The sequence below is a fragment of the Solanum tuberosum genome, unplaced genomic scaffold (assembly GCF_000226075.1).
Source record: "Solanum tuberosum cultivar DM 1-3 516 R44 unplaced genomic scaffold, SolTub_3.0 scf00254, whole genome shotgun sequence".
Taxonomy (NCBI): Eukaryota; Viridiplantae; Streptophyta; class Magnoliopsida; order Solanales; family Solanaceae; genus Solanum; species Solanum tuberosum.
Window position 1 is genome coordinate 457244 of NW_006239174.1, and position 15735 is coordinate 472978.

The 15735-nt window shown below is 40.9% G+C and overlaps 1 protein-coding gene across 1 annotated transcript; it reads right to left on the reverse strand.

The window, feature by feature from the left end:
- Nucleotides 1–395: 395 nt before the first annotated feature.
- Nucleotides 396–2255, reverse strand: LOC107062643 (uncharacterized). The gene is made up of 4 exons (XM_015313535.1): nt 2149–2255; nt 1409–1676; nt 967–1312; nt 396–874 (listed from the first exon to the last, which is right to left on the reverse strand). Exons 1-4 carry the CDS (start codon nt 2253–2255, stop codon nt 396–398), a joined length of 1200 nt encoding a protein of 399 aa, XP_015169021.1.
- Between the last annotated feature and the right edge of the window lie 13480 nt (nt 2256–15735).

Here is a 15735-nt window from a genome sequence, read left to right on the forward strand (position 1 = left end):
TAGGAAATGATCTTTCTCGGTCCATGTATTTAATTTTTGGTAGTGCATGCATACACGCCAACCAGTGACCAGCCTCATAGGTACAAGTTCACATTTTTCGTTTGGAACCACCGCAATGCCTCCTTTCCTTGGTACACATTGCACGGGGCCTACCCATTTGCTATCCGCAAAAGGTTACACCACACCTATATCTAACCACTTGATAATTTCTTTCTTCACCACTTCTTGCATAGGCAGATTTAACCTCCTTTGATGCTCAACACTGGGTTTACATTCACTATCCAATTGGCTTTTATGAGTGCAAATCCGAGGGGAATACCTACAATCCCATCAATTGTCCATCCTATGGCCTTGATGTACCGCTTTAATATCACTACAAGAAACTTCACTTTCCATTAAAGCAAGTTTGTTGCAATGATGACGGGTAAGGTATTGTTTGCTCCCAAAAATACATATTGAAGATGAGATGGGAGCACTTTCAACGCAAGTTTTGGAGGTTCTTCTTTGGATGGTTTGGCGGGGGGACTCTCTCGATATTTTAGATCATTATCTAGCTTCAATGGGTTTCTTGAATGAGCACCTAGTCCCGATAGAGCAGCCACAACTTCATCATACCCTTGAACTTCATCCCCATCATAATTTGAAAGAACAACAACAAGGGGTTCACCCATACACATCATTTCACTCACACTAGCCACTGCTTCATCAATCACATCAATTGTTGAAACCACATGAATGTCACTAGGTTGCTTCATCGATTTGCACGCATTGAATGTAACTTCCTCATCATTTACCCGGAACTTTAACTCACCACTTTCAACGTCCACTAGAGCTCTTTCGGTAGCCAAAAATGGTCTACCGAGATAATAGGCACCTCCGCATCAATCTCACAATCCAAAATAACAAAGTCAATCGGAAAGATAAATCTATCCACCTTCACCAATATATCATAAAGAATTCCAATACGATGTTTAATGGACCGGTAAGCCATGAGAAGTCGCATTGTTGTGGATTTAGGTTCACCCAGCCCAAGTTGCTTGAAGATGGTGTACGACATCAAGTTAATACTCTCCCCTAAGTCGCACAAAGCCTTGGCAAACTGAAGCATCCCAATGGTACTTGGGATAGTAAATGCTCCCGGATCCTCTTTTTTTGTGATCAAATCACTGGTCATAACTACACTACAATTGTGAGAGACTTCAATCATTTCAAAATCCATACTTATTTTCTTAGTGACCAATTCCTTCACGAATTTCGCATATCCCGGCATCTCCAATAATGCTTCCACTAAAGGAAGGTTTATGGAAAGTGTCTTCAACACGGATAGAAATTTCTTAAACTTTTCATCTTCATTCTACTTTTTGAGCCTTTGAAGAAAATGAGGATTGATTTTGGGCAACGATTTTACCAACTTTGAAGAAAACGTAGCCCTTTCTTTAGCTATTTGTAGCTCCCTGGTGGTGATTTGCCTTGTACATTCTTCCTCCTCTTCGGGCATGTTATTATCCGGTGCTTGGTCGGACCTCTCTACATCAATGGTGTCTTTCTTTTCTCCACTAGTGTTTAACTCATCATTCACCTTCACATCACCACCTGTTATTTTCCCACTTCGTGTCAAAACCGCCAAACATTTGTCATGATCAGCCTTTGAATTTGCTATATCATCATTTTCACACCTTTCCAATAGCTTGGGTTCTAATTAGGCTGAAAATTGGCTCATTTGACATTCAATTTGCTTGATAGAATCTGCGTGAGAGTTTGCTTTATTATTCATGGATGAGAATTCATCCCTCATTTCCTTAACCATGTCATCAGGCCCTTAAACCTTATCTACAATGCGTGATAACAATTCATCCACTCGAAGGCTCCCTAACTTCCCCTAGATTTTAGGTTGTCACTTGTTTGTATGTGATACACCTTATGATTATCTTCTCTCCTCCAAAATTCATTTTGGTCAGCCCAATCTCGATTGTAACCTCTCTGTTCATCTTCAATAAATGTGTTCCAACCTTAATTCCCACCCGACTTCAAAGGGCCTGGGTGAGAATCCTCGTCTAGTCGTGACACCTTTTTCACTTCATTATTTTTAGAAATACCTCCCATCACTTGTTCATTTAGCAACACCATTTGGGACATCATCTTTGCTACCTTGTCGTCCCATTCTTGGTTTTTTCTACCTGCTCTTTTGTCAGCCCAAAATTCAAAGGAGACACCTGATCTTCCTTAGTGTACCTTTTACGATTGATCTTTGTCATTTCGTCGAGGAGAGTGGATGCTATAGTAAATGGTTGCTGCATGATTCCTCCTCGAACATATGGTCAGACACCCCTTTGTTTATTGAATCGAGACTCCAATAGAAGTATTGTAGCAACACAATGCTTAGGAGTCCATGAGTTGGGCACTTGAGCAGCAGGTTCTGGAACCTCACCCATGTTTCATGAATCGTTTCCCCATCTATTTGCTTAAAGTTTTGAATATGATCCCTCAGCTTCATCATCCTTGAGGGAGGGAAAAACTTGACATAGAATAGTTTGGTCAGTTCCTCCCACGAAGTGATTGTTTCTCTTAGTAACTCAACCAACCACCTTGTTGCCTCCCCCATTATAGAGAATGGAAACAACTTAAGTCTAACCGACTCTTGTGTGATATTCTCGAAGACAAATGGGCCACACACGTCCATGAAGTTTCTGATATGCTCATAGGAATCCTCATGAGCCAAACCTTCAAACGAACCCTTCATATGCAATAGCTGTAACATCAATTTTGTCACATGGAATACAACATTTCCCATCACTAGAGGTAAACGAATCGCACCTACATCATCCAATTGAGCTTTGATGGCATCATTCAAATTACTGATGTCATCTTGATGTCCAAGTTGGTTGGCGTTGCTTCCGTTCACAATTTGTCACTTATTCGAGAAAAGCCAACAACAAACACAAAACAAAGTAAGTCGATTCAACTACAAACAAGATTAGATCACAGCTTCAATAAAAGAATTCTAAACACCACTCCCTGACAGCGACGCCATTTTTTATAACGTTCAACTACACTTCATCCAATCATAAGTGTAGGCGATCGCTATATAATATAAACCCAACGAAGAGTTGGGGTCGATCCCACAGGGAGTGATGCAGTAGAGAATTCAATTACAAAGTGAAAGCCATTTTCTAATCGGTTGTAGGAATATAAATTATTGAAACCATTAAAGTAATATATAGGGGTTGACAACTAGTGTCAAATTGGGGGATTGAATTTGTCATTTAACAACTACTAAAACAGGGGAGTAAGCAAGTAGAAATGGATCCTTAGGGATGTGATCGATTAATTGACAATTTCTCTATACGGGTGATTAATAATTATCAAAAGTCATTGAATCGTAGAGGATAGGTTAGGCTTTAGATGTAATAGCCATCTCTCGATCAACTATCACAAATCAAGTGAGTTCTCTCGAACGTCGACAAGCATCATAATTATAAACAGCCCAAAACCCCAATTTATCTACTCTCGAGCTAAATAGGTGATTAATGCTTCAAGGAAACTTCATCCAATTCTAAGTGTCAATGATACCTACTCAGTATAAAACCCAACTTAGTGAGTTGGGGTCGAATCCAACGGGGAGCAGTACGTGTTAAAAATTCAATAGGGAAGTATGAACATGATCAAATCAGTCATAGGAATAAAAATTATCAAATGAAGACATCATTCAAATCAGTGGGTGACACGAATGTCAAATGGGGGGGTTTTGGTTTGGAATTATCAACTACAAACAGTGGCAAACAATACAAAATAACAATAATGAGACAGGTTCTTGGGATGTGATTTGATTATATGCTAATATAGACAAATGGGTAATTGCAACTATTAGAAAATAGCTAGATATTAGTGAGTAAGCTAGGCTATAGAGGAGGTAAACTTTCTCTCGAACAGCAACAAGCATGCAAATTAAGAACATCCCACACCTTAGTCCATTCATTCTCTCGAGCTGAATGTATGGAATTGGGTTTAGGATTCACTCTCTCGAGCTGAACTCAGGTCAACCCAATACCCACAGACCATTAATCAATAAGTTTAGTTTTAGAACCTCTCTCTCGAGTAAGCCAAAAACATAAGGGTCGAACTGCATTTGCAACTACAATTCTTAAATTAAACCACAATTAATGATTGAACTTACTTCTAAATAGCATTTAAACTAACAGTTAGCAATACCCATAAACTAAATCAGCCCATAATCACACCCCAAGAATTAGGGTTTTAGCTAGACATCATAAAAAGGTAAAAACATTTACCAAAATTGATTATCCATCAATTGGGTAAGTGTAGATTCGTCCTTACACTGCTCCAATTCGAAGAATCTCAAAGTCCCACTTCCAATTTCTCAAAACTGAAAATTAAACTTCAATTTTTCAAAGCTTAGGAAAAACTAGAGAAAACTGTCTCCAGAGCTCAAAACTTAATAAAAGACTAAAAATATATGAGCTAAGATACTAAACTAAATGTTCAAAAAAGTATTTATAGTCGCCAAAAATGTGCTGCTAAGAGTCACTCGGCGAAGTAAGTCGGGCTCGCCGAACCAGTCGGTGAGCCTCCATTTGGTCACTTCCATCGCCCTACTGCCTTGGCATTCAGCATCCTCAAGGTCTGTAACTTTGGGCGATCTAACCCTGCATCGTGGAACCACTCGGCGATCCACCGACTGCTACTTTCTCTCGCCAACTTGGTTCTTTCCTTCAGGGCTTGGCACACTGGAACTTTAGGCAGTCAAGTAGCCATTCGGCGACTCGCCAAGTGGAATTGGCGATCGCCAGGTTTGCCTTTCTTGATTCTTTCAGCCTGTTTTGTTCCTTTTAATTTGCAAATTAGTGTCCTTGCTTTGTTTCTCAATTCATATACCTGGAAATCAAGGGTTTTACATCAGTTATTGGCACAAAATAAGCATTTGAGAACACCAAATCTATATAAATAAAGCCCTAAATGAGTCCAAATCTCGGACTCATCAACACCCCCAACTTAAACTTTTGCTTGTCCTCAAGTTCAGCAGTTCAAAAAGGATGTCTCAAACAGTGCTACAAAAGACTCAAACATGAAATGCACAAGTTGTGACTCATCATTATCAAAGATTCTCAAGTTCACAATACTTGCTTAAAAGGCAAGTTCAAGCTCACAAAGGAACTAAAATGCCCTCACAACAAAGATGATTCCATATTCACACACAATTGTTCAACACTTTATAGCTCCAGAATCACATACAACTCTCACACTCACAAAGATGAACACATGCATGACTTCACCCTTAGGTTTGCCCTTATTTTCCAATCAACATTCACTTTAGCTCACTCAAAATCAAAAAGGTCTTTTCAAGGCTTGTAACGGGGTTGAGTGTAAAGGTATGGTAATTTAGGCTCAGTGGCTGCTATCCTCATGAAATGTGGTATGAACATCACTTTCTTCCCTTTTCATCAACATTTTCACTTATGCTCAAAATTCATCCCATTATTCACTTCTCATGGAATACCGGACACCCCATTTCTTTTGCAACTTTATTTCACAACTTTTTCATTCTTTTTCTTTCTTCTTTTATTTCTCTTCTTTTTTGTATGGAGGGGTTCCATATTTTTTAAGTCCATGGATCAAGGGGGACTTCTTCACACTTCTTGATTTTCCTTCGCTTTTCACCACACACTCAACTTAGGCTTTTGGCCTAAGTTGGCTATTCAAATACACCACACTTCATGAAGATTATGGGTGAATGGATAAACAGGGGTTACAACTGCATGAAGTTTCTTCCAAGAAAAGGACACGACTCAAAGGGGTTCAACAAAGTTCGCACACTGACAAGGTTGGCCACAAAAGAGGTATATTGTCAAATTGTTTCACTCTTCAAAATTGTTGCCTAAGATCATTTCAAGAGCTTGCATCACTTAGTCAACCGGACCAACGGGGCAAATTCTAGGTGTCATCACACAAGGCATTGGCACCAATATCAAACAAGACTCCACACTTTCGCTAGTGTGCAATATTCATCACAAAAGACTCATTCGATAATCGGCTAGTTACAACGAGATGTACAAAGTTCACACAGTGTCTAAGCAACTTCATTTGGCCTCATCGTAGCCGCGCATTTATTATTGTTCGATTAAGAGCACTATTCAAGTCATTGGTATTGATCATGACCGATACTCAAATTTGCACAAGAAGAGCCACAATCACACACAAAAGGTGGTAAAATTTTTAGAAAGGGTCAAAAACCATTTGTATTCAAAACAAGGAGCCATAAGCTGAAACATCCACAACACAATATCAAAACACAATTTAAACACAAAAATCCAATAATATATACAAAATATGGTCACAAGAGGTAGGTATGGAAATACCTTACCCTACCACAAATAAAAAGGCAGTTGTCCTCAAATGCAACAAATAGTAAAAAGTCAATAAAAATGACAGAGAGGGAGGGAAAGAAGGGTCCTATCTAAGCAGTCGCTCCATCTATCGGGGCATCAATTCCAGTGTAACACTCTGATCTTGGGCATCAGTGCCCGGGGTAGCAGCAATACTACATCCAACCATGGTGTTGTCTACCAATGAAATCTGGACGGTTGAATCTATCATAGCCTCCTTAACCTCTATAACGCCCTCAAAAATAGATTCCTCATCGACACCAAGCTGCTCCTCATCAGTGTCAGCCTCAGACTCAGCAGCAACTACCTCCTCAACTCGAACCTCATCTCCGGTGGTAGTCAAAGGCACATCTGCATCAGCTGGCATGTCGGGAATCTCCACAGTCACAAAAATAATGGACATATATGTGGACTTCAGCTGGTCCACATCCTTCCTCAGCTCAACAATTGTTGCCTTTAGAGTCGTCACCTCATCAGTGGCCCCTTGACCTCACTCACACACCGCTATCCTTGCCACAAGGGCATTAATAGACATACTAAGAGGTGTCACAGCAGCATTGAGGGACCTCTCAATCATCCTAGGAATTATGGCCTCAAGCCTGGAGGCACGCCTATCAGCAGAATGGGCTAGATTCCCCATCTGTAGTATCGTTCCCTGGGTGAGTGGAGGTCGGGAAGCAGCAACAGGAGCAGTAGACCTAGGAGGCAGGGGAGTTGTAGAGGAACTGGGAGTCACAGAAGGGAGACTAGATATACATGAGGGCTCAGGGGCAAGAGTAAGCAATACTGCCTCTGTAGGTAGTGTTTCAGTAGCAATAACCGGAGAGGAATCCACCGGGGTTGCCTTCTTCTTCTCCGTGACATCCTTTAAGTACTCTGCTTCAATGCGCCAGATATCAGTAGAAGATGTTGGAATCACTTCCACATCCTTCTTCTCATCTCCAGGCACGCGAGCTCGTCTGCACAACTCGGTGATCAACATCGGAAAAGGAAGAGAGGTTTAGCGCTGCTTGCCCCTCATAGCCATCTCTTGTGTAATGATCATGCCCAAATTTATGCGATTTCCTGCAATGATCGATCCAAGACAAGACGCCTTTGTGCGGCAGAGGATGGACTCGTTTTGTGATGGCATAATGGTGCTACTGATGAAGCCAAACTAGTACATTGCTGCCATGTTCCGGTCTTTCTTCTCAATTTGCATTCCACTTTGAACCACCTAGGAGTACCATCAAATAGGAGAGTAGTTAACCAGCTTTTCATATTCTCCAAGGACTTAGTCTTGATCGTGTACTGGTAGTCATCTGCAATGTTGTCAGTTAATTCTGATACAGCATTTATGTTAGTACTGTCACACAACACCTTGTTTCCCCTGACAACTACATAGTCCACAGGTTTGAAGGTAGTTGCCTTCTTCTTTACTTGCGGCACTAAGGCTCCAAAAGTAGCGTAGAATTCCTGAACACAATTTGGAATGTAAGGGCCACGGGGTCTAGTGAATATCTGGAACTTGAGGGACTTTAACCAGCTCTAGATCTCTGGGTACGTGTCTATTACTCCATCAGTAGACAACCTCTTCTCATCAATGATAGTCCTCAATCCCTCAGTTCAGTATGTTCATAGACTGGGGAGGAGGACCCTGTGCAGGTGGTGCTGGTACCATAACCTAGTCTGGAATGGGAGAAGTACGAGTCTCAGGCACCATAATCCTAGACGGATCATGCATCCTCTTGGAGGGCAGTTCAGCACTCTGGGCCATCAGTAACTCATCATCCTCAGGCTCAGAAATTGCAGCTTGAGGGTCATGGGGCTCACCCTCACTCTCAGAACTGGTGAAGTGAGTGGCATATACACCCTCACTATCGGAGCTAACCTTCGGTGATGCAGGAGCAGGTGCCTTGCCTTTCCCTTTGTCTTTCCGACCGGTGGTAGGCATCTCTGTGGCCTTTCCTTTGGATGCAACTGCATCCTCATTTATGATAATTCCATTTGCCCTCTTGCGGGGTAGCATGTCTGTACCTGCCACTTTTGGTCTAACCATATCTGCAAAACACACCAAAATAAGTTAAAACGATTAAAGAAAATGTAGAAAATAAACTACAGAAAAACTCGCCGAATCACTTTGGCGAGCCAGATCGGGCTCGCCGAAAAAATTTGGCGCAAAATTTTCCCAGAAAAATGGCATACCAGCGATGGGAAGGGCCTTTCGGCTAATCGCCGACATCATTCGGCGAGCATAGACTAGCCCGCTGAAAGTTACAATGTATTTTAGGGGTTAGGGCGCAGAAAGGGTGATCAATGAGACTTTCGGCGAGTCGCCGAGTGAACCCGGCGAGCCCAGGCTTTTTGCCGAAAGTTTACGAATCAAAACTCAACAAAATCACAAAATTAAAGGCGATCAAATGGGATTTCGGTGAACTACCGAGCGGTTCGGAAAGCTCGACCCAGCTCGCCAAACTACCCAACGTGCCTATTTTCAACCCCGACTTCCAAAATCAACCCTGCAGCCCTCGAAAACAAAATCAAACAACAAACATTTTCAATTAATCCCAGACCCATTAGACCCATGCCACCAAGGTAATCAGACTCCCCTGATTTGGCCAAAATTGGTCATTTGACGACTTTAGCCCTTAAGAATGACGTCAAACGCTTCATAATTGAGCAAAGCACGTCATTCAGCACAATTTAGGTTACTCAAACTTCACCCAACTAGACCCAACAACAAAATAGCACAACCCAACAATTTATGATCAATTTTAGAGCATGCAATTGGGGAAATTAACAATTCAGTCAATTTAGGCACGATAACAAAACTAAAATAGGCACCCAAGCACACATTTACGATTTTAGAAAGGCCCAGCACACATCAACACAATCTATAACAAAGCATTTGAGTTCAACCGCTATTTATGAGTTTGAGGTTCGGAAAACCAACCTTTATGCCGAAAGATGAATTAGTAAAGCTAAGCAGCAAAGATTTCCAACTCCGAACACAAGATCAACGACCAAAATGCAAGAAAATGCAAAAATATATAAAATATAGAGTACGGGTGTGATTGTATGAAGTTAAAAAGTGAGGGAATGTGAAAGAGTTTTAAAGTTTAAACCTTTGGCATTTTAAAACCGTTCAGTTTGCACCCTTTCAGCGATATTATTTTTCCTCACCGAACCACTCGGTGACACGCCGAGTGGTTACTTACCTCACCAAGTTTTACAGGACCTCCAGTTATTGTGGGGGTCCAAACGGCGGACAAAGTCAGGCTCGCTGACCTGTTCGACGATTTGCAGACTTGTCCATGGGCCCACCGAGTTTTATAGACTCCAACCTGATATTTTCCTGAGCCCAATGGCGGTCCAAGTCGGGCTCGCCAATATTTTCGATGAGTCGCCGACTGGACATTTCGCTCGCCAACCTGCACTTTTGAAACACATTTTACACGTTAACATGCACAATCAACACATGTTATTCCAAAAACAAAAAGAAAGCAAATTAAAACTTGGGTTGCCTCCCCAGCAGCGCCTTAGTTAACGTCGTGGCATGATGTAAGTACCCAATCAAACTTCATTTCTAGGGCTTTCCATAATGTCTCTAGGCACTCCCTTTTTTTGTCTGGGGTAGAGACGAGACAACATATGACCCATTTGGGTCTCCAATAGCTGAATAGATATGGAATGAAAGGCAGTCATCTTATTCAGCATCAAGACATTCTCTTTTATCTTGTTCAACACTCTGTCGTGCTCTTCGACTTTGTGAAGAATGAGTAATAGTACCTTTTCTATTTGCCCACCATCGTACTTCTTGGGTTTTCTACGCTCATGAGGGTAAATGTACCTATCTTTGTTTTTGTACGATACTTCCAATTCCATGATCTTTCTGGCCAAGAGATCTAGTTGAGTCAACAGTGTGGCCAAATTTTGGTCCTTTTCAGTCTCCTTGTTGGTCTTAGTCATGTGATCAAAGAGTTGGGCTATTATTGCATAGGGTTGTCGTATTAGACCACCCGGAGTAAGTTGGTCATCCACTCCTCTGTTCTCAGGACCAAGACCTCTATAGAAGGAGTCCAGTAGTATCTTATCTGGGATTCCATGAGTTGGGCACTACAACAATAGTGCCTTAAATCTCATCCACAACTCATGGATTGTCCCACCCTCCAATTGCTTGAAATTTAGGATGTTATCCCTAAGAATCATCATTTTTTAAGGAGGGTGGTCCACTTGGTTGCCGTTGCTACCATTTATGCTCATCTCATCTGTTCCACGAGTAACACACAAAAACCAAAACTAAAAGAAAGTAGATTCAACTATGACTAAAAAGAACAAAATTCAACTTCACCAAAAGAATCTCAAACAACACCAGTCCTCGACAGCAGCGCCATTTTAATTAATGTTTCAAGGACACTTCCTCCAATTCTAAGTGTCAACGATCGCTAGTAAATATAAAACCCAACTTAGTGAGTTGGGGTCGAATCCCACAGGGAGTGGTACATACTTAAGATTCAATAGGGAAGTATGAACATGATCAAATCAGTCATAGGAATAAAAATTATCGAATAAAGACATCATTCAAATCAGAGGGTGACACGAATATCAAATGGGGGGTTTTGCTTTGGAATTATCAACTACAAACAGTGGCAAACAAAACAAAATAACAGTAATGAGACGGGTTCTTGGGATGTGATTAGATTATAGGCTAATATAGACAAATGGGTAATTGCAACTATTAGAAATAGCTAGATATTAGTGAGTAAGCTAGGCTATAGAGGAGATAAAGTTTCTCTCGAGCAATTTACCCCGAATCAAGTTGATTTCTCTCGAACATCAACAAGCATGCAAAATAATAACAGCCCACACCTTAGTCCATTCACTCTCTCGAGCTGAATGTGTGGAATTGGGTTTAGGATTTACTCTCTCGAGCTGAAACCAGGTCAACCCAATACCCACAGACCATTAATCAATAAGTTTAGTTTTAAAACCTCTCTTTTAAGCAATCCAAAAACACAAGGGTAGAACTGCATTTGCAACTACAATTCCTAAATTAAACCGCAATTAATGACTGAACTCACTTCTAAATAGCATTTAAACAAACAATTAGCAATACCAATAAACTAAAATCAGCCCATAATCACACCCCAAGAATTGGGGTTCTAGCTAGACATCGTAAAAAGGTAAAAACAGTTACCAAATTGATTGTCCATCAACTAGGTAAGTGTAGATTCGTCCTTACAATGCTCCAATTCGAAGAATCTCAAAGAGTCACTTCCAATTTCTCAAAAGTGAAAAACTTCAATTCTTCAAAGCTTCGGAAAAACTAGAGAAAATTGTCTCCAGAGCTCAAAACATATTAAAATACTAAAATATATGAGCTAAAATACTAAACTAAATGTTCAAAAATGTATTTATAGTCGCCAAAAATGTGCTGCGAAGAGTCACTCGGAGAAGTAAGTCAGGATCGCTGAACCACTCAACGAGCCGCCCTTTGGTCACTTTCATCACCATTCTTCCTTGGCATTCAGCATCCTCAAGGTCTGTAACTTTGGGCGATCTAACCCTACATCGCGGAACCACTCGGCGATCCGTTGACTGCTCCTTTCTCTCGCCAACTTGGTTTTTTCCTTCAGGGCTTGGCACACTGGAAATTTAGGCGGTCAAGTAGCCATTCGGCGACTCACCAAGTGAACTTGGCGATCACCAGGTTTTCCTTTCTTCATTCTTTCAGCCTATTTTGTTCCGTTTGCAAATTAGTGTCTTTGCTTTGTTCCTCAATCCATATACCTAGAAGTCAAGGGTTTTACATCAATTATTGGCACAAAATAAGCATTTGATCACACTAAATCTATATAAATAAAGCTCTAAATGAGTAAAATCTCGGACTCATCAATAGGTAGGATCGAATTAAGACTCACTCTCTCGAGCTGAATCCAATACAACCCAATCACTATAATCGTTAATTCATAACCTTAATTCTAAAACCTCTTTCACAAGCAAGCATATAATACTATGCTAGAACTTCATTTGTAGCTACAATTCATGAGTTAAGACTCAATTATCAATCGAACCCACATCAAAATAGCAATTAAATCACTAATTACTAACACCCATAAGCTAATTGAGACAATTAATCACATAATCACAGCCTCAAAAATGGGGGTTTCAGCCACGCATTGTAAAAAGTAGAAAAATATTACCAATTATATACTCCATAAGATGAGTAGCAAAATTCTCGTCTTTAAAATGCTTGAAATCAACTTGGAATCAACACCCAACTTCAAATTCTACTCAAAAACTTAGAAAAACAGTGTTTGGGTCAAACCAAGAGTCTAACAATGTCAAAGTCATGATTTCTCTTTTCTGAATCAACACCCAACTTCACATTTTCGTGCTGTGATTTTAGGTGATCGAGGTCGGGCTCGCCGACTTGATTGGTGATGCACCAATTGTCCTTTCTTATTGTCATTTTTGCTTGCATCTTTACTAATTGTTCTATAAAGTTAGGCGGGCTGAGACTCCTTCGCCGATCCAATCGGTGTGTGATCGAAGGGTACATTCCATTGCTGAGTTGCCTTTGTCCAAGGATTGGCACGCTGTAACTTTAGGCGAGCTGAAGGACCACTGGGCGAGTCGCTGAGTGGCCTTGGCGGTCCTCAGCCTTGCTTTTTTTCAACTGATTCAATTTTTCTACTCTTTTTTGCCCGATAATGTCTTTGCCTTGCTCTTTTGTTTTCCTAGCTGCAAATAAACACATAAGCATCAGTTTAGAGCATAAGATAGGCAATAAGGACACTAAAACTATGATTATCAATCCCTAAATAAGACAAAATTACAGACATCAATCATCATCCCCTTTTATTAAAATCAAATTGTGCACATACATTGGCATGAGATTGAGTATAGTTGGGCACGTGGAGATCATCCGTGTTGGGGATGGTGAAATATTAAGATTATAAGTTGGGAACGTGGAGATCGTCCGTGCAGAAATTATTTGATTTTTATGATAGTGCATTGAGATAGTCCCCACAGACACGTGGAGACTGTCCATATCGGTATATGGATCTCGCGAGTCCCCCATAGGTCATGAACTCTCGATGTAATCCCGAGGAGTATTATGTATATACGGTTGAGAGAGTATTTGGTATCTGAGGCATATCATTTCATGGTGCCACATTGTATTGCATCTCATTACATCCTTCATTCTTGTTGATTATGTGTTTTATTGGTGGTTGGACAGTACGTGATATTTGATTACCTCTATTTGATGAAACTTGACTAGTAAGTATAACATAGACTTGTATAAGTAAAGGATTGATTTTCATATATAAACTCTTGTCACTACTTTTTTGTTGTCGGTGTATAAGATATACTGGGTACACATGGTTTCATACTCATACTACACTTGGTGCACTCTTTGTGGTACAAATTCGATTCCGAGTACGAGCACATCTCATAGATCTTTTTGAGTCCGAGCTTGGAGTATCTTGGAGTTGTGGTGAGCTGCTTGGTTGTTCCGTGGCCCACACCTCCCTCTATATTTTATTTATTATGTTGTTTTAGTATTGAGACAAGATATCCCTTATGTTTAAATTTGTCATTTTAGTTTCATACTTGCACCATATTCAGAAGCTCTTATACTTATGACACAAATTCTTGGGTGGTATTTTAGCTTTCCACATTTCGTATTTATGAATGACTTAGTGTTGGAGATATTTTACTCGTTTTTTACCTTTTAACATCCATACTTAGTTAAATTGGTAAAATTATTGGGTTGGCTTACCTGTCGGTGGGGAACATAAGTGCCATCATGACTTTTGAATTTGGGTCGTGACAAAAAGTAAAGTAATACAATCATCCAAAACTAAAAGTAACAATATACAAGCAAAAGGGGTAATATTGGCTCAAAGACCCTCACCCCACCAAAAAAAATAAGTAGTGTCCTCAATTCAATGATAATAAAAGTATGGGAGGCTGAGATAGAAAGGTTCCCTTGACAGGATTTGTCTATGGAGCACTCTCATTCGGAATCTCCAAAAGAGAAACATCCTTCAGGATAGCAATGCCCGGCAATAGAATTATCGAAGGCAGTAGTGAAGACTCATCTAGAGCATTAGTGCCCATCTCAACACTCGGAGGGATGGTGGAGTCTTAAGAGGCTCCACTAGGACCAACCTTTGAAGTCTCACAAAGGGATCTCCCTAGGGCCGCCTGAAAAATGACCTCTTCGTTCTCTGCATCTCAGTCAGAGTCTGCACAATACTATGCTCCTCGCTCCTCAACTCCTCCTCGTCAGTCTCCTCAGTCAAATCATCCTCGACCCTCTCAACATCATAAACAATATAAATGTCAACACTCGCAACTATCTTAGGTTGCACATTGGGAAATGGATCACTACTGGGCATCTGGGGTGGCATGGAGGTAGGTGCATCCGGTAGGGGAACCTCACCCCAATATATATATATATATATATATAGACTGCAACTGGGTCACCTCCGTTTGCAAGGTAGCAAGCTTCTCTCTCATGGTGTCTAGTGCATTAGAACTACCATTGGCCTTCTCTTGGGGATCAAGTCTCTCAGTAAGGTTGTCCAACCTCACATCATGGCCCTAGACCAGCCCCTCACACCTACTCATCCTATCTCTCAATGGATCCAAGGCTCTCTCAATAACCCTATCAATGATCACAGGCATATCTGTCTTAACCCGTGTGGCTCTAACATCCACCGCCCGAGAAGGCTGCCTATCTAATATATCATGGCATGGGTCAAGGGAGACGGGTGATAGGAGTGGGGGTAGGCCTCTGTCACGACCCAAGCCTAGGGACTAGAGGTGACCAGTGAATGGGGAACCCGAAGGAACCCCAAACAAGCCTCATAGCATATCATTACACATCCTTGGTCGCGGAAGCAATTAAAATGACCATAAGCGATAAGTATAATCAATAGGAAGTCGGGACTAACGGAGAAAGATAAAAAAAAAAGAATGATACATAAATACCATAGATGAGTCAAGCTCAAGCATAATACACAACTTGTCTAACGCCACCTCTAAACATGGTTACTTAGCGGGGGCCGAGACAAATTACCGGGCTCACCCTCATAATCAACACATAACTAAAAAAAAAAGTCTTATATATAGCAAAAGATCATAAGCAACGTCCCCGGAATGGAGCACTCACCAATAACCTCGATAGAAAATCATATTAGCCACGCGGAGGAGGATGGTCAAGCGGTGCTCCGGTCCCTACATGGTGACATCATGTAGGAATAGAGTATGCGTTAGTACGTTTGAATGTACTAAGTATATGAGATGCAATGCAATGCTACAATAGATGAACATCATAGGAAAA